Genomic DNA, 19911 nt, shown 5'->3' with positions numbered 1-19911 from the left:
ATGAGGCAAGAGAGATGAGGCAACACCCCATCCAAAGGCAGATAATGTTTGCCTGTGTGACACTGATGACGCTTTCAGGCTGTTTGACCTGGCCAATACATTGTAAGAATTACAATTTTTCCCTAGCTGCTACCATTACTGTTGGCACGTGCACTCATGCCAACACAAACACAAATTTCGAAGGGACATGGATATGACAGTTACTTCCAGCGTTCCAGCTTCAGGAAAGATCCAATTTAAGGGTCTTTTAGCTCAAAACTGACCATCTTCCGCTGAGGAAAATCTGACACAGAACTCAACACGATGCCATTTCAGTAGTGCTGGGCTTTTTTCTGCAGAGGAATTCAGCCTCCAAGCCACCTCTAATTGTCACATCACCATGTAGAAATCAATGGCAGATATTTATAACCCCTTTTCCATCATCTCCATCCTATTTCAGTTCTGATTATGTTTCACAATAGAGCTTTGAAATATGCTTTAGAAGAAATTAAATATTCTGCTCTATTAGAAAATCTTCATGTTGTTATGCAACCAAAATGTAGACAAAATAAAAGCTTATTAATCTTTCAGCTTTTAAAAAATATCTTTTTCTCTCTGCTGGCCTTCTTCCTTTTGCCTGCTTCCTTAGTTTCCCCTGGAAAAAGACAGAAATTATTGAAAGTGAGAAAAGTGCCTCAAAATCTCTCTTTTTTCTCCATCTTTAAGGAAGATTCTACTTCTATCCTTCTACTATTCTTCCAGTGGGTAATACCAAAAGTCATGGAATTTTTTATAAAATATATTTTAAAGGAATAAAGACAGTAAAAAAGAGGGGGGAAATAAAATGAATGTTTTCTCTTTCTTTAGTGTAAGTCTTTATTTTCGTAATGAAAAAGTCCTGATGAAAACACCGAGGTGAGAACGCTTAGCTGAGAACTATATTTCAGTAACAAAACTTTTAAAGACAGAAAAAGTCAAACTTCTCTACTGAAATTAATTTCCCTCTGTTTCCTGCAGATGAACTTGATTCAGACTCACAGTGAGAACCGGTTCTTCTTCCATAAATAACTGAATCAAGATTTGTCATCTCCAAACAATGCCTTCCAAATATGTTATGAACACTACCTTGCAGCCCTTGTACTTGAGACAAAATCCCACTAAAGCTGTTTTAGCATTGGACACCCCCATCATTTCTCAATGCCTCGCATGATTTGGATGACAACAGCATTTCCACAGGGATCTGAACTTCCCCAGGATGAGTGTACCCCAGTGCATACATGCACATTTTACAGCTCAAATACAAAGTGATACACAGTGAATATGCAGTGCAAACATGCAGCCACTACATCACAGACTATAAAGCATCACTAAATGTTAAAGGATGGTCAACCATCTAAAGAAAGCGGGGTGTGCTAGCTTTGCCTTGCTTAACACATAACAGAGATTTTTCAGCTGTACCTTACTCTCCCTGCAACATCAGAGATGTAGGTTTGGGAGTGACCTCAAGGGCTGCCTGGTCCAATTGCCATACTGAGGCAGGCGCAAGAATACCTGGCTCAAGCATGGCAGGTACTCATTGATGAAGTGGAGTCTACCAAATCTGGTGGTGGCTTTGCCCATGGTCTGCATCCACCCAGAGCTGAAAAGTTTTGGTAGACTGATGGTGGAAACCCTTGTTTCCGATATCAGTCTTTCATTCCCCCCTAACTGACCTCATTGCCTTTCAGAAAACACAGAGGGCCTTTCAAGCACACTCTTACCATGGTAGAAGTCAATCTTCATGTTCCCCTTCAGCTTCCATCAGCTTAAACCAAAGATACATCCTCCAACCGTTCCCCAGAGATCCTGTCTTGTTACAGATTTTTACTGATCTTCTCTCCCTCCAGCTGGTCTACAGCTTTCTTAAAGCCCTGTATCAAAAAAAAAAACCTAACCAAAACCCAACCCAAAATCAAAAAAACAAAACCACCCCAAAAAAACCCAAACCAAAGTCTCACCAGCCCTAATCCCAGCAGAATGCCTTCTTCAGCTTGCCTGTGACATTGCTCATGATATTTTCCAGAGTGAGATTTACAGGTTTTAGCCCATTGTTGCACTGCATTCAGTCTGCAGTTGCCTATCGCTTTTCCCCTACATTTTCCTTCAACATCCTTTCCAGCCTCACAGCAGCAGAGCCAGTTATTCCCTACACTGCGCTTATGCATTTGATTTGCCCTCTTTACACATGGTGCATTGCACTTGCCTTTGTTGACATTCACCTTGCTGATTTCAGGCCACCTTTCCAATTTATCGGGATCATTATAGATTCTGATGCTGTCACCTAAACCACTTGCAACCCTTCCCATAATTCTCCCGATGCACTCTCTGTTCTGTCACTCAACTCTGCTAATGAAAGTGTTGAATAAAATCACACGCGGGTCAAAGACTTCCCTGGCAATTCCCTCCAGGTTTGACAGTGAAGCCCTTGATTACTTTTTCAGAGAGAGATTTTTCAGTCAGTTATTGCTGACTTTGTTATGACTGTGTTGAGATCATCTTTCACTCATTTGCTATGAGACCACTATGTAGAAAAGTGTCAGAAGCCTCTTAAAAAGTTCAGATATATCGTATCTATTAAATTCCCCTTATTCACTAGGCAGTTATCTTGTCAAAGAGAGAAATCAGATTAATTTGCCATGAACTCATCTTGACAAATTCATGCTGGCTGCTGGCCAGTGGAAGAAAACTAGTTTTAATCATTCATGACCAAAATATTCCTGCTGAAGCACAACTGGATTTTTTTTTTGACTCAGCACTGGCAGGGATGCACAGCAGGTACCCAGGGGAAAGATGACATTTTGGATGCTATCCTGTCCTTCCTCCAGACTGAAGGGAAAGGAGTAAAGCTCTTTAAGGAGGAACCTGCAGTCATACTCCCACACCGGGTATGCTTCCACCAGCAGAAATTTTTTCCTGATTCTACCAAGGTTCTTGCAGAAAATGCTGCAGGAAGGATGAATGAAGATGAGAGACGTGAAGGCTCAGTTCTCACTGCTCTCAGTATTTTCAAGGGGAACATAACACTGTACTACTTCGGACCTACAGAAATGAAGCAGTGAGAAACCAAGAACTAGTATCTGTCATCTTTTGTCCAATTATTTGATATCTCTTAGTACCACAGGGAGTAGTGCAATAATGAAACCTCCCAGAGATTTGGGCTTTTTATTTCTTTTACAAAAACAACACAAAAAACCCAACTCTATCAGCCTCTCTGGATGTGCAACGATGTCACACAGTTCTTCAGTTCTGAAATTCAACCTAACAAAACTTAGGCAAAGAAACCTCTTGACTGACCTGAAAAAATTTTAAGGCCTGATTCACTGGTATGGGTCAATATTTTTACAGTGGGACACTTCCTAAAACAACCTGTCTCCTCACTCTACTGCCCACCCTAGAAATTTTCCATATACTCTGGTTGATAAACCATAGCACCTGCCTGCAAGTAAAGCTAGGCCAATATTAAGGAGATTTAACAGAAAATGCCTGTTTTCCACTGAAAAGCAGTGCCCACTGAGGACCACAGCTCCACTGAAATCAGGCAGGATCTACCTGGGTAGCTAGCCTGACTTACTTGGGCAACCCTCCCTTTTGAACGCCAGCCACACACAGGTATTATCTCATGAGTATTCAAAATCAAGCCCTGCACATTTCCAAGGATCTCTGTGCGGACACAGGCCTAGATCACTCACTTGGCTTTCTGAAACTTCAGAACAGAAAAACACAAACAATCTCCCTAGCCCCTTCCGTCCAAGTGGTATAATACCTTGGGGGTTACCTTTTACCTAAGATTTGTTTATCCCTCTAGCACAATATGCTATAAAGCTGTGCTGTGTGAGCTAGTTGGATATATTTGCTGATGCTAGTTGGATTAATTAAAACTTTTTGCTTCCTGAGAGGTACAGATGTTATGAGTAATCTGGGACAACCGGATAATCCCTCTGGGAGCATCTCAGGTGGTTGCTTGCAACGTCTGTGAGCAAGAGCACTGTGTAAAGGTTGATTTTCCACATTTATGTATCATCTCTTTAATAGCAATTTTCAGTTGTTTTAAATCACATAGCTCAATAGCATGAAATAACATTTCTTTCTTCATTCTTACCTCTCCCACACACTGCCCCATCTCTCTTGATACCATAAATTCATTTAAACATATCAAGCCAATGATAATAAAAGTAAAGCTTACATAAACACATGCTAGCTATAACCTTGCAAAAAAAAAATCCCATAAAGCTTCCCAAGGAGGCTGTTTCACAGCTTTAAAGCTCTTCATATAAAGACACATGTTTTTGCTATAAACTAGAAACTAAACATCTAAAAATCTACTGCCATGTCAGAGTTAAAGCGAAACAGGGTGCATATGCCCCCCATGGTACTTCTGCCAATTACCCTTGTTGTACCCACCCCAATCTCACTCTTAGGCTGAAGTTTCACTAAAAAGTGGATGATGCTAGATATTTTACTCCCTAAGAGTAACTTGTTTTTTCACTGTAGGCTACTGATACATTTATACTCTAAGCCTTTTCCATGCAGCTGTTCAGAGACTATTAGGATTGCCAAGCTCGGCTGCTGAACTGAGACCAATACCCTGCCTGGAAACAATTCATCGGCTCCAGCTCTGAGACGTAACTGAGATTGCCAATAATTAAAAGATATCACAGAAACATTTTTATACCCTTGCTTTGTAGAGCTGATAGCACTTGGACTACAGTTCAGCAGTCCAAAAGTGACAAAATGCTTTTTCAATGGCAATCAGAAGGGGAAATTTCCACCTGCAAGGCAACTTCATGTAACTTTCTGTGTCACTTCCTTCTGTTTGCACTGATGGGTAAACATGAATAAACAGTTTTACTCTTTCCTGATTTGGATGTTAAAGAATTTGTGACCTTTCTCCTTGCCTCATCTGAAATACTAAACTAATAAATTTTTCGCCAGTTTCACTTATAACTTGTATCACTTAGTTGTGCAGAAATCTTTACCCCTAGTCTTCTGGGTGTCCTGTCGCCTTTAGAGAACTTTCTTCAAACTCTGAAATACCAAGATATGCTCACTTTAAAGACAAGGGGTAGGGGTGATGCACAGCTTTACTTCTGATATTTCATCTAGTGGGATATTGGTGCGAGGCCAAATGCCAACCCGCCCAGAGCAAGACAGCTAGAAATACACCCAAATCAGCCCTTATGGGAAAACCTTTGCACCCTGCCTCAATGTTTAAAACCACTCTGGGTCAAGCAGTTCTTTACTTCAAGGCAGTCCCCATATCAACACCTCCTCCTCCATTAGCTCTAGATCTCTTGGAAGGCAATTAGAAACTAATGATCTCCTCCAGACAATCTCCACGGGCCCTAAATAAAATGCTCTGTCTTTAAGACATAGTTATTAATGCACAGCTGAGTGTGCAGCCTTTCCAGGTGGATGCATGCTTCTGCAGAGGAGCAGGAGGGAAGCAGTTCCGCACAGAAAAGCTCCTAGTTCGGAAGCATTCTCGTGCCCTCCTCTCAGTCACCTTGATCAGGGCAGTTTTGCCAAACTATGTGGTAGAATCACATTACACAATGGTCTTCTAATCACATCGTACATGGTCTTCTAAGACATGGTCTCCTAAGACCATGAAGAAGTGAGAAGCTCCTTCACTGGGCCAAATTTTGTAGGACATTCAAAACTTTGCCAACTCCAACCTGGCAATAACCTGCAAGTGATCCCTCCAGGGGGTGCAGGCTCTCCAGCCACTCCAGATCTATTGCTCTGGAAGCATCCTGCACCCCACCTGCCAAACGCAGTTTAGGGATTACATCTGTACATAGCTGAAGCAATTAAGAGCTCGCTAGCAGGGCCATGCTCCTGTTCAAAGAGGTATGTTTCCCTCACTGGTCCACATTTCAAGAAACTGTAAGGAGCAGTGCAAAAACTGGCACAAGTCCTCTACTGCTGAACAGGTCAAAGCTTCTGTGGCTCGTGGATGGGTGGTGCAGAGCCATGTCCCTCCCATATCCCACATCTCTGCAGGACAGAAAATGCCCTTACACAGGAGTGACTCTTGTAGGACACCCTTAGAGCAGAGCTGGATTTCAATCATAGTTAAACACTCAAGCCTATGAATTCCTACAGATGTAAAGCCTTCTCACATTACTATCTGTTGCTGTGAAAAATACGATTTAATCTATGTTACTGGCAATGATTTTTGCTAGAAGGTGCTATTTTACACATACATTTTCCTCAGGATCAAAAATTAAATCCTATGGACTCTCGGGATTGCTTGTCTGGAAGTCTGCCAGACAAGCGCTTTCCTACAATTATACACTGTTGTGTCAGTGCGTGGGCTTAGCCATTGCTTAACAAATTTACTAGATAAGCCTCCATGATTCATACAAACAGCACTCAAGTGGCTAACTACCATATATTGGCAGGGAACTGACGAACTGTACTTGAACAATGAAAGAATGCACTTGAATAATGAATTAGGTTTTGGCAGATCAATGGAGAGATGACTGACAGTCCATGACAGTCCATGTCACAACTCCAAAACAAGAGCTGAGCAGCAGCAAGGGGGGAATGCCACAAGCAACCAGCAGCCTTTCAGCATCATTCACCCAGTATGGGAGGTTTTAGAGAGCATCTCACCCATTCTCAATAGGAAAGAGCATGTCCTATTCCCCCTGTTTAGTAAAATTAAAAGCAGAGCAGGGTATCAAGAGGAACCCACCCACACTCTCCTTCATCAACTCTCCCCTGAACAATAACAACTTGGGGTCAAAGTGACAGCAATCACGTCTGTTTTCTTTTCCAACATGCAAATCATCATCCTGGGTATTTTTAAGATGAAAACAAGAAGCCAGCATTTCAAGCCATGAAATTAGAAACTGACTTTTAGAAAGAGCTCTCTAGAAATTGCTCCAATAGCTGGCAGAAATTACTAATTTTCCAGAGAAGGTATCCTGTACAATCACCACAACAAATTCTGCTGCTCATACACAAAAACAATTTGAATTCACAAGCCTGTCTTTGCCATAATTTAAAACCAGTCATTGAAAAAAAGTATCTCCCCCACAAACACCTCCCAATAAATCTGGAAGTAAATAGAAGCCAAAGCAAGCTATGTATATATATGAGATATAAGTAGCTCCCTAAAGCAAGAACAACAAAACACCCTTTTTCAGCTCTTCTGGGGACTGTTGGATGACTATGCAATTCTTCTGGGACTTTCACATCCTGAGGAACAGTGAAGCATTCAACATTCATTGACACTCCTGCCTTCAATATCTTGTTCTGAGCTTCCCTTGCTGCAAGGATCATCAGAGCGTTTCAGTGGCCAGTGGAATATGCTGGATTCCTGTTATTGCTTAGATGAAGTTGTGCTGGGTTGGGCCCACTCACCTGGACAAGTAAACTCACGTAAATGCCATATTTCTGGAGCTAGACTGACTCTGCAATCTATTCTATGTCATTCAGAGCAATTTCATCGCTGCACAGAATCGGTTGTATCAGAGACCTTTGAGCTGCAAGCTGGGAAGCTGGCCACTTTTCTCCCTGTGGAAGCACAGGAGAAAAGAAGGCATATGGCAGCACACAAACTCCTGTCGGTCAAACATGGACACTTGTTTCTTCAGAAAACTCCATCTCTCCTGAATTCTACAACCTGCTTTGCCCTGCCATATTGCCACCTTCCCCAAAATGCCTTTTTCCTTTTACATACTTTCTGCTCAAGTCCTGGCTGTGCTGAGTTGCAAGATAGTAATGGTGTACAAACCAAAAGTATCTTTCTGGCTTCTTAATACGCTCCTTTTTGTGAAAGGCACAAAACCAATTAGTTTTACATCTACATACATGGCTGTGCTGCAGAAGCCTAAAACCTGCCAGTGGACTGAGCTAGAGCAACATGCAGCAGCAGAGTTTCTTGCTAGAGGCAGTGAGCTGACAGGTGATAATGGGAGGTTTACAAGAAAGGTCCTTCCTGAATGACAAATGATTCCTGGCCCGTTCTAAGGATCTGATGGACCCACCTATTTGTTCTGTTCTGTGCTGAGAGGGGATGAAATTACCTATATCAACACAAAAAGAGCTAAAAAAAATCGTATTTTCAATGCATATTCAGCAACTCTCGGCAGCAAATGCAGAATAGGTATTTAAACAATAACCCTGGTAAAAAACTTTCTCCCTTGTCATAGGATGATTTATATTTGCTATCTTTAGCTCTTCAAGTGTCAAGAAGCAACAGAAAAAATATTGCTGAGCGGCACTGGACGCCCAGAAAAAGCAAGTGAGGCAAAAGAAATCTGAAGTAAGCTCCACAAGGTGAGGTTAAGTTATTCAAAGCTCTCTTTCCTGCAAGACAGGTGATGTATTTCAGTCTAAATATCCCACCTGATTCTGTCCTCAGTGAACAACCAAGTGACAAACTGCCAATCAAACTGAAAAGAATCCCCATTCATCTCGGTTTCCCCCGCAACTGCCCCTCACTGAGCAATGCTTTATCAGCAGCTACAGAATCTTAATTTGGCTATTTTTAACAAGTACACCATTTTGCAATCCTGCCCACCAGAAGGATTTGCAAATCTCTCTAAATAGTCCTCCCAGGTCCTGATAACTTTGCCAGCATGAATAGGAAACTTCAGGCTTGCAGAACAAGCCGCTGCGAGCTGACAATGCAGTGAAGATTTTCTTTCGTATCTGAAGTTGGCATGAGTAGGCAGCTGGGTTTGTGATGAATTACCATCTCCGATTCCAGTGCTAAGTTTAAGACATTTATTTGGCACAGTCTGTTAGAAAAGGTGCTGCCAATATCAACTATTGGTATTAGCAAACTTCTTCAGCAAAACTACCAAAGGTATTTCACAGTCTCTGCTTATAACAGGAGTCAGTTCAGGGATCAGAGTTTTTTTATTGATTGAACTGTAATTGAATTTTGCTGAATGTTTTTCTCAAAACACTGAAAAGAAAAACTGAAACATCTTGTTTTGAAAACAACTCAAATAATTTTCAGTTCTTAGTTACACGTTTCCTTGGGACCAAGCTTGCTTTTCCCAAGCTCACTGGCCACTTTGCCCGAGAAATTGCATTTTCCACCAGCTATTTGTTGTTACTTCATGTCCTATTTTGCTGTTCTGACTGTCATGTTTTCAGCAGCTGGCACTGCATAGCATGTTTATACAACCCTGCAGGTCTGATCTCTTTGCAGAAATATTGCAAGTATAAAGGCCATGACCAGTATCTATTTGGAAGCTGGCATATTTTCTAACCAGTATTCGACCAATCAAGCAACTCCTTCAGATTCAGGAGCCGCATTCATACTGATGTGCATGAATTGAAAATCTTCAAATCGTCATTGATATGTTTGCAAAAGATTCAACCATTTGATCATAACTGAGCATTTTTACACCTACAAATAATCTAAAAAGAAGGTTTCTACTGTCTGGAGCCTTCCTGCATGCCACAGTGCTCTTCCCCTGACTCACAAAATAAGCCACATTTATTTCGATGGCATTATTTTTATGCAACAAGCAACTAACTGTCTTTTTGCCATGCTTCTTGAATTTCAGATTCTACTTTTGACTTTGCCCAAAAGCCTATGAATCTACGCATGGTTTTACAACTACTAAGCTTACAGGTACCACTTCTAAATTTGACATGTACATTTAATAATTTTGTAGGTAACACAAAAACTATTAAAATCAGCCAGTGTCACATACATAGGTTGCTGTAAATGCCAACTTTGATACTGCTACGTGTATTCCCTGTCTTTAACGTGATTCTGAGGTGAAAAAGCAAGAATACAGTCCACCTAAAACAAATACAAAGCAGGTTACAAGCTCCAATTCCTTTCCACTTCCTGGGGCCATGTATCTATTTTTTATTACTATTATTAATATTATTATTATGTACATTTTTACACTCTCACCCCACCCTGAACCATTTACCATGGCTGCTTAGTTTCTTCTGCAGAACCCCCTCTGCAGGGCAACAGAAATCCCCACAAAAGACAAAGGGAGTAAATATTACAATATTTAAAATGTCCTACATACACTTTATACTCCAAATCCCCAGCCTTCTGTAAATACCACAAAGCAGTTTCAACAAATGACTAATCAGCACCTATAGGTTTTCTATGGCCTAGCTGCAATAGCTCATTAATGCTCTACCGTGGGGATTTGCTTTTTATGGACTTCAGAATGTTTTGAAACACATCAACCCATCATGTAAAGATTCTGTTCAGCAGAAATTTCATTGCACCACGCTGTAAGCAGAGTCCTAAAACTGCAACCTCTCATTTTAAAAAGCATTTAAAAATCTCCAAACAAATGGCTTTAATCTTCTAAAGATCTAGAAAGACTGTAGCAAGAAAACTTCCTTTCTATAGTTCAGTATTTCTCTGAGATGAGCTCAAAGTGTTAGCTAAGATAATTATCAGAGAGATTATGCAGATCTTGTTTTCAAAAGGTTTTGTGTGCTCTCTTGTTACATAATTGCTCAGTGTTTGTATGGAGCTCAGAAAATAGAAACCATCAGAGAAATACCAAGAATTATTTATTTAACAGAAAAAATAATTCTCCCAAATGATATTAAAATCTTTCAGCAGTCTTTACTGTACTTTGAAGATTTGTTAACCTGGAGAGCTGCTCCGTGATCTAACCTTGGCAGCACATGAAATGAGAAATGTGCCTTACCACTATTGTTTTTACATTATTTCAGCAGAGGTGTGAAACAGCAGGAAGCAGAGAAAAGGTGCAGTATAGTATCTTATGATTTCCTTCACTTCCAGCTTTGCCGGTGACAAAGATCGCCACATTCAGGAGATAAAATCAGCAGTTGTTGTAAGTCAAACCAGTGTCAAAACAGACACAATCACTTTATGGAATCACTAAACGTTCCAAGAATTGGCTAAAACAACTTCAAACGTTTCCAAGGCTGTGGGAGTTTATAAGCAGAACCCAGACTACCTGAATTTGAATATACATTGTAACTTTTAACCAAATGCCAGTCAAGACCTTTCAAACACCATCAAAGCCACATCTAAAGTGTAAAGAAGAGGCCCTGAACTCAATATAAAATTGTCATCGGGCACACATACATGTAGTAAACTTAGTCTCAAAAATAATTTAAAAGTTAGAGCCACTACACAATTTCAATTCTTGTCTTCGATAATTCCATGTCATGATTATTTACAGGTCCTTCAGATTTTTTAGGATGTCAAGAAAGCTTACAGTAAGTGTGCTATGCAACCGTCCTACCAGCTATAGAACCACCTTTTCCTTAAACACAATAAAATCAAATTCTACTTACAGCCAACCATCATCATGGCCACCGAAAAAATCTTCTCTCCATCAGTGGTTGGTGCTATGTTTCCAAATCCTATTGTTGTAAGGCTTGTCATGGTAAAGTAGAGAGAGGATATGTACAAGGAGTCTTTACTGGGTCCTCCTTCCCACTGCCCTGATCCAGTGGTGTTGTATCGATATGGTGTCCCGATACTCAGCGCCAATTGGTAGAGCCAGCTATCTGTTTTGATTGTATTAGTGACTTCATCTATAACTTCGTAGTCCCCAATGCTGTACCATATGCAGGCTAGCCAGTGGGCCACCAGTCCAAACACGCACACCAACAGTACCAGTACAGCAGCACCATATTCCAGGTAATGGTCCAACTTCCTGGCAACTCGACCAAGTCGTAGAAGACGCACCACTTTTAGAGAACTGAAGAGGCTACTGATCCCCTAGAAAAGAATAAAAATCATTATTTCATCTGAAATATCCTGCTTGTTAACACAGAATGCTGTACAGCGATTCCTGCATCTGCTTTAAATCTCTCTATACAATTTTTTCATGCCGCAGATGACAGAATACAAGATCAAACCCTCCTCCCCCTCCAGTACTTTTGTCCTCATCAGGGTAAATCAAGTTTGGCACTCATTAGGTGGATAAATTACTTCATTCAAGCTCAGTCTTTCCAAATAACAGAAGAGTTCTGTGGAATCCGAAGTGAGAAATGGCATGTTTATTACAAAAAGGAGTGATTCGATACTTTGCCAGTTTGAAGGAAACAGGGGACGCTGCATTGACCTCAAGGAGGTCAAATGCGGTGGAAGAGCTGTCACGGATGGAACTACACCATCCAAGTGGAGTCTTCTTGAAGCTTCTCAGAGAACAGTATTCTTTTAAATCAAAGCAGACGATTGCTATTCTGGCCAAAATTGGGGTTCACCTACTTCAGCAACACTCAGCATTAACAGGTGCTCAAGAGAAATGTTGGAGAGTAATTGGAATGGGTAACTACAGAAAAATCTGCCTTTTGTTCCTCTCGCCCACCAGCAAGTAGCTGGATAACTTCCCCTAGTCCGTCAGTCTCCTCCTCATATTTTATCCTTCACCGCAGCTAATATAATTCTGGATATTTTGTTATTTATAAGAAGTCTCACTGACTGAACATGGAACTAACAACTGTGGGCACATCACCCTTCCAAGTGAGGGTAATACGTAGCACAAGGCACTGGCAAGAAAACCACATGCCTTTGCACAAAGGGTTAATTTCCTTTCCGATCAACAGACATTGCAGATGTTTTTCTAAAGCAGATGTTTGTGCAGTGTATTTTTTCACACAAGACAAATGAAGTACAAATGGAAGGACAAATATTTAGGGAATAGAAGAACAGGGACCATCACAAAGTTAATAGAAGCATCTGAGAGGGAACAAGAAACGTGTATGTCCTCCTCAATGCACGAATGGTTTGCAACGTATTTTAATAAGACTTTATAGATGCAGAAAGAGAAGAAAAATATGTTCCTGATGTATTGCAATCCCATGATATACCTAACTTAAGCATTAAATTAATTAGTGGCTCAAAATAGAAGGTTTGTAAAGGAAGGCTTCTAAAATAAAACATTCAGAAGCTGAAGACATTTAATTTAAAGTAGAAATTAAGACACAGAAAGCAATGAGGCAAACATTCCTAGTTACTGTGCCAAGATTAAATTGCCCTCTTCTGTGCATCATTATCAAATCAGTCTAGTCAAAACACTAGCTAATTATATTATCAAACAGTAAAAGACTGGTGCTTCTGGAGTTTTCCATACCAGAAAAACATTAATCTCTTTTGCACCTCTGTTTCTTTTCACAACTAACGTTTGAAGAGTAACATACATCTGATATTTCTAGATGTAATCTGTTCAGCAAACTTCTTGTATGCTGTTCAAATCCTGTTGGAATTTGTTTCAGATCCCCAAATCCTTAATAAATTGAAGTTCTATATTTGCATTCAAGCTCTCATGATGACTAATACCATGGAGGGAAGTGGAATTTTACCATTTTGATTTCTGTATTGTGCATTTACAGGAGGCACATATCTAGTTTATCATTCTTACTTCTATCTAAATATATAACTACTTATTTGCTTTGGGATATATGTCTGTGAGGCACTCCGAACAGCCAGCTTGTCCAATAAACTGGGAAGTCCCTTGCAACATTCATTACACGACAGACTGGGGCCAATGGGCTGAATGACAGTCACAGCCCACAGAAACAATATCTACATTAAAAAAGAAAACTACAGAGTAGTTTAATAGTGTGATTCACAAAACTAATCTGCAGTGTGTTTCAGTGAATTCACCCTGATTCTGAAAGTTTACAACTTGCTGTGAAATCAGAGGGAGAAAACAGCAGGGTGTTCTTCTGTAGGATCGGGTTCTATTGCGTTGGTCAAGGAGATATGCATTATTTCCATTTTACCTACAGAGTCACCATTCATTACCAAGATTACAGAAGGAGCTAACGACCTGGAATCTAAACTTGGGAGCCCCCTTTTGCACCCAGTAGTTTCAAGTTCATCCCAGTGGCAAGGCTTACACTGCACTTTCTACTGCACAAACCCAAACTGAGCGTCACCCTTGATTAGGAGAGTTTACAGTCTGACACTCCATCCTCCATCCATATTACATATGGATCCATATTACATATACATGGCACTCACAACAACCCCATGCAATGCTACAGGTTTGGGGATGAGTGGCTGGAAAGATGCCTGGAGCAAAAGGACCTGGAAGTATTGGTTGACAGCCGGCTGAACATGAGCCAGCAGTGTGCCCAGGTGGCCAAGAAGGCCAACAGCATCCTGGCTTGTATCAGTAATAGCGAGGCCAGCAGGAGCAGGGCAGTGATCATGCCCCTGTACCCAGCACTGGTGAAGCTGCACCTCAAAGGGTGTGTTCTCTCACTGCAAGAAAGACATTGAAGTGCTGGAGTGTGTCCAAAGAAGGGCAACAGAGATGGGTCTAGAGTGTGTGATGAGGAGCAGCTGAGAGATCTGGGGTTGTTCAGCCTGGAGAAGAGGAATCTGAGGGGAGATCTTATTACTCTCTACAACTACCTGAAAGGAGGTTGTGGTGAGGTGGGTGTTGGTCTCCTCTCCCAAGAGACAAGTGATAGGACAAGAGGAGATGGCCTCAGGTTGCACCAGAGGAGGTTTAGATTGGATATTATGAAAAACTTCTTCACCAAAAGGGTTGTCAAGCATTGGAACAGGCTGCCCAGGGAGGTGGTTGAGTCGCCACCCCGGAGGTATTTAAAAGATGTGTAGATGTGGTGCTTAGGGATATGGTTTGGTGATGGGCTTGGCACTATTAGGCTTACGGTTGGACTTGACAATCTTAAGGATTTTTCCAACCTAAACGATTCTATGATTCTACACCTTCTCTCTCTAAGTTATGTGGACAGTTTAGCAGTTGTACAACTAACAAAAATAGCACACTCATTTCAAAGTCTGGTAGAAAGTTTGTGCTGTGATTATTTTTTCTTCCTAAGCACAGATATCAATCACATCTCTCATGTATAAACCAAAGAGAAATGTTCCATTTTAGCTGACATTGGAATGTATTCTTTCCAAAGAGTAATTCATTTCAGTAAGTTTTACTGTAAGTCTTAAAACCAGTTCAGTCTGACCCACTACTTTAAGACCAAAAAAATCAGAGATATATTTATTGAGCATTCACAGTTCACTTCTAATCTTGCAAAATATAAACACTACCTAGGGAAGAGCAATTATGCACATACTAAATGACCATGTGACGCATCATACTGTTTAAGTACTGGGTTGGGTCAAGCAGGTACGTTTATACTTTAAAAAAATGCCTGTCAATAAATGCACAATTGTTAATACACAAAGCTCTGCCTAAGATCCAATAATGATTTTTTTGGTGGAAATTATGTGAAAGACTAACTCCCTTAAATTAAGTTTAGGAAATTAAGAAATTCAGTGTTCTAAACTGAAAAGAAAAATTAAATCAAAGGCAGTCAGCAATCAGTTAACTGTATTTATGCTCCATAATGAATATTTTGGAAACCCCTCTACTAAAGGATGAGCATCTGCTTTAACTGAAGTAACCTCAGCACTCAAGGTTGTAAACTCAATCTTGAATGGAGTATGTAATCCCATTTGGCACTAGCATTGTGTAAATAATGCATGTTTGGTAGTGAAGATCCAACCTCCTGGGAGGAGCATTTGTCAGTTATTGCCGTGTTTAGTCAACTGGGCCAATTGTCTTCTATATCTGCTGGTCTATGTTCTCTGACTGAGAGTATCTTGCTATGCTATGAACCATCCAGTCCTGCCCCTTGAGGTTTTGACTAATGTCTTACATTCAGCATGCTCATCTTCAATCATTCAGCTGTAGAAATTTTTTAACTGGAAACCACCTACTCCAGAATTGCATTTTGTCAAGTTTGGAACCAAATGCCTACCCGAAACACATCATCGACTTAAGCATTACAGGTGTGAGTCACAGGAGATTTTCCGAGTGACTTCTAAGGCCATTGGATCAGGAGAGGCTCTGAACCAGCCCCTTCTGTACTACCGTTTCTATTTAGCAGACAGCTGAAGCCACCACAAAGGATGCAGACAATGTCAATTTTATCCAGAAAGACATTTTTGAGGAATGGATGTTCAACTTTCGAATTAAATTAGCCATTAATGATTAAACAAAGCCCAAGTTTATTGACATAAGCACCTTGCAAAGTCTGTGTTCTCAAATTCTCTTGATATACTAAGAAAGGAAATTCAGTTTGATAGTGGAGGCACAAGTGATGACAGCACTCAGTCAGAAATGCAGAGCAACCACACCTTCCTATTAAAATTACCTGAATCTTGCCATTTCAGATCCTAGATGTTACCACATTGTCAAACTTCAGTCTTCCAGGATGAAAGAAGTGTCTAAGCTGTGTGTCTGATTAAACTTTTCTGACCACAAGGCTGACAAAGATGTTTTCTGCAATTGCAATACGCACCGTGGGAACAGGCCTCTGCACCTCAAGCAGGAACAGGGAGCTAAGTTCTCTTGCACGTAAGGAATCCCTGATCAGCCAGGCAATAGGAAGGATGAAGCTGTCAAAGTCATGTTATACAGGGGCTGAGAGCCAAGCATGCAAGAGGATAAAGGGAACATTGTCACCGAAGGAAAATGAGGGTTAACAAATGCAGGAAATCATTCAAGTTAGTATGAGTGCCAGAGATGTCCTCCAAAGCCAGGAGCGAGAAAGTGGAGTCTGTTCTACACTAAAGGAGCAACAGAATAGCAGAGCTGTATCTTTGTAAAAGATGTAAAAGATTTACTCAGCTGGTTATTTGCTAATCTAATAAGTCTTTTCTGCAGAAGGACATTATTGCATAAAGGTTTTAAAAAGTAAAATAAAAACAAAACCAGCCATAGTTTCTACCATCTAAATATACTAAGATCTGCTTAAGCCTCAAAATTAAATCCCAGTATGCTGAAATTGTAAATTCATGCATAATTTTTTTTTCTATTAGGGAAAAATGTGTTTTTAACTCTAGGCACTTTTTCGATTAGATTTCACTCCATGATTTTTTATTTATTTGTTGTTAGCTGTGAGCACATATGCAACAGCAACAAAAAAAAATGAAACATGCATTTTAAATGGGTTCTAAAACTGAAATCCTCCTGGCTCTGAAAATGGGGATTGGTACTGCATCATTTAACAGAAAACACTGTCTCAGAAAATGTCAGAGGAAAAAAATGAAGCGCTTTTCCCTATGGTTTGATGTTCAGCATGTTGTGGCTTTGAAGAATTTATGGAGTGGCCAAGGACCAGAGCTGGGAACCCTTCTAAGAAATGCTGTAGGGCATGTTGACACTGCAGTCAAAGGTGTCACTGCAGTATATACAGACCGTCTTAAGCTAAATTTAAGCTAATATGCTTAGAGTTGCTAGATGCAAGCAATTACAGAAACATGCATTCAGCAAAACTAGCCATTAAAGTGATCAAATCCTCTGAGGAGTTTGCAGCCTAGGCTGAGCTCTTTATCTCCATGCAAGAGCAAAATGGTTTCATATCAGCTAAGCTCAAGCACTCCTGCACAAGCCACAGCCACACCATGACCGAGCTCTAACCACCCTCCTGGGGTGGGTTTCATGTCATACAATGCTGCAACCTAACGGCCAACCATCCAGTCTGTGTGACTTGTCCAGCTTTCCTCCCTGGTGAGTGAAGAGAGAGGCATGTCAGAACAGTGATTCACCCAATCCATCTCAGACAGCCAAGGATGGGATGAATCACCTCCTGGAGCTGTCTCTCTCCCCTCCCACTGAATACAAAGAGGCTGAAGCCTATCACTTACACAGCTTACACGAGGAGAAATTAAACTCATCCTTAGAAATCTGGATAGCCTGGATCTGGGCAGCATCCAAACCTGTATTATGTTATTACCGAGATATGTATTATGGAGCACTGCTTCACAATGTGACACTTATATCTTTCTTGATATGAGCTTGGAGAATAAACGCTATTAATAACAGTAGGCTGAGATTCTCTGCAGATGCAATAGCATGCTTATTTCTTCACTCAATAGCCAATTACTCCACAGAAAGTGATGCTACACTACATTTGGTTCTGATAGGATTTTGCAGAAGACCCACTGGATTAAAGAAGGAATTGAATCAGTTCATAAAAAAAAAAATGAACAATCAAAGTAAACTGGACTGGGTTCTTGATCTCAAAAAAGCAAGAGCTGATAAATTATAAATGATAGTATATTGAACTATAGACAATAATAAGAGAAGACAACTGGACTGTGAGAGATACGAGAGTCAGACACATGGCAGCAGAGGACACCTGGAACATCCTTATGTCAAAAGGTACAAAATATCCTGAAGTTGTATCTCAAAGCAGAGGAAAAACTTGTAAAGATGAGCATCATTTATAAATGTGTAAGTATTCACCCAAAGGAAGAAAAGAGAAACAGAGAACTGGCAATATATAAGAAATAAAAAAAATTGATCAACAGAAAGCTACACCTTAGAGGGTATAAATGAAAAAAAAGAAAAACAGAAGTTATCAAGCTGCGATGAAGGAAAAATAATCCAAGCTTGGTCTAAAAAATAATTTAATTCTTAGCTTTAGTTTTCAAAGATGATGTTCATGTTTTCCACAAAACCTAATGCATCAAGGAGGAAATAAACAGATATATTACCTGAACAAATGTTAAGGGGAGGTGTAATTAGAAACATTGAGATAAATCAAAATGCAATCAGTGCAGCAACAGGTCTGCTAAGCTTAGGCTAGCTGGGATCTAGCCAAGTTTTCCTGATAGCTTTCTCTGATAACACACCCCATTTTCCAAATAAAAGAAATGCAGTATTTCAGTTGTGCAAGGGGTGAAGTAGAAAACACAGAGAAAACAGGGAGCACAACTGGGACTCTAAGGTGACTGAGGAGCTTGTGAAAAGGATGGCAAAATGGAAACCATCAAAAGGAAGTCTAGCACGGGTTACAAGCGGTGATTCTCGGTGATTCCATTGGTTTCTTAATGAAGTAAGCAAAAATATTATAGGGTCACAAAACCTGGTGATGGCACACCTTCAGAACACACTGTCAGTGCTTAGAACAACCGGGTGGGAATAAAGGAAAACGTGAGAAAGCTTAACAGTGCAGAGTCTCAAGGCATCCATTACAGGGCAAATTAACAAAAATTTCCACAACTACAAAGATCTTAGCTGAAGATTAATGAGAAAAAGAAATATTTGGGTATATGGGTTAATCCCACAGTGACCCAGAGCAATCAGTGGTTGCACTCACAGAAGAGGTTAATCCAGTGCCAGGATGGAGCAGTTGAGTGTTTCCACCATCAAGAGGAAAGCCAAACCCCAGATACAAAGTGAAGATGAATTCTCTGCCTCGAGTAATATGTACAGCTCTGCCCTAAGGAAACGTATTCAAACTTAACTCCATGCAGAAAGAGGCCAAGAAATTTTCATAAAATTTCACAAATGAGGTTTCTAGACAAAATCAGTTTGTTTAGATTAAGGAAAGGAAAATAGGAGTATTTATGCAGGGGGAGAGGGGATGACTCTTCTTTCTAAGCACATTGAGAAGATAAACATGAAGGAAGGAAAAGAAATATTTAACCAAGAAGGCTGGCATGGGGACAAATGCACAGGCTGCAATTTAAGACAGATCTGCAGACATCATGAGTTAAGGTGGATTTTGACCAGTTTGTGGGAAAGGTGATATAATGAACCTGCCCACCAAAGCCAATGACTCGGTGACTCAAAAGGTCCCTGTGAGTTTTACCCCTATTGTTTTTTTCTGCTTTTGTTTTCATCCTTTGAAAAGTTGAAGTGAGGCAAATATAGTCTCAAGGAGAGGATGCATCTTATGTCAACCTAAACTATACCGTGGAGGGGTCTGCATCTGAGCTAGTCACTCTAACGTGTCATTACAGTCAATGGTAAGAAATAAGAATTTTAGGGCAGGGTGACTCCTCAGACTTATTTTGGAGATGCATCTTAGAAAATGAGAAACCATACCCTAAACGTGCCTGTGGACTGTACATGGCCCTGTGTTTCATCAGACAAACCCCATGCTTAGTTCTGAAATACAGTCCGAATACTTTATTTAAAG

The 19911-nt window shown here is 40.4% G+C and overlaps 1 protein-coding gene across 2 annotated transcripts in view; it reads right to left on the bottom strand.

Annotated features, from left to right (window-relative positions):
• KCNH5 (potassium voltage-gated channel subfamily H member 5) overlaps nucleotides 1-19911 on the bottom strand; it is a 172490-nt gene that overhangs the window by 99223 nt on the left and 53356 nt on the right. For both annotated transcript variants that reach the window (XM_075104145.1, XM_075104144.1), the window contains one exon: nucleotides 11293-11722. In XM_075104145.1, the coding sequence (XP_074960246.1) occupies nucleotides 11293-11722 (430 nt within the window). The remainder of the gene's footprint in view (nucleotides 1-11292; nucleotides 11723-19911) is intronic.

This window comes from Phalacrocorax aristotelis, chromosome 9 (assembly GCF_949628215.1).
Source record: "Phalacrocorax aristotelis chromosome 9, bGulAri2.1, whole genome shotgun sequence".
In the NCBI taxonomy this organism is placed as follows: Eukaryota; Metazoa; Chordata; class Aves; order Suliformes; family Phalacrocoracidae; genus Phalacrocorax; species Phalacrocorax aristotelis.
Note: the sequence above shows the minus strand (reverse complement) of the source record. Positions and strands in the feature narration are given on the sequence as shown.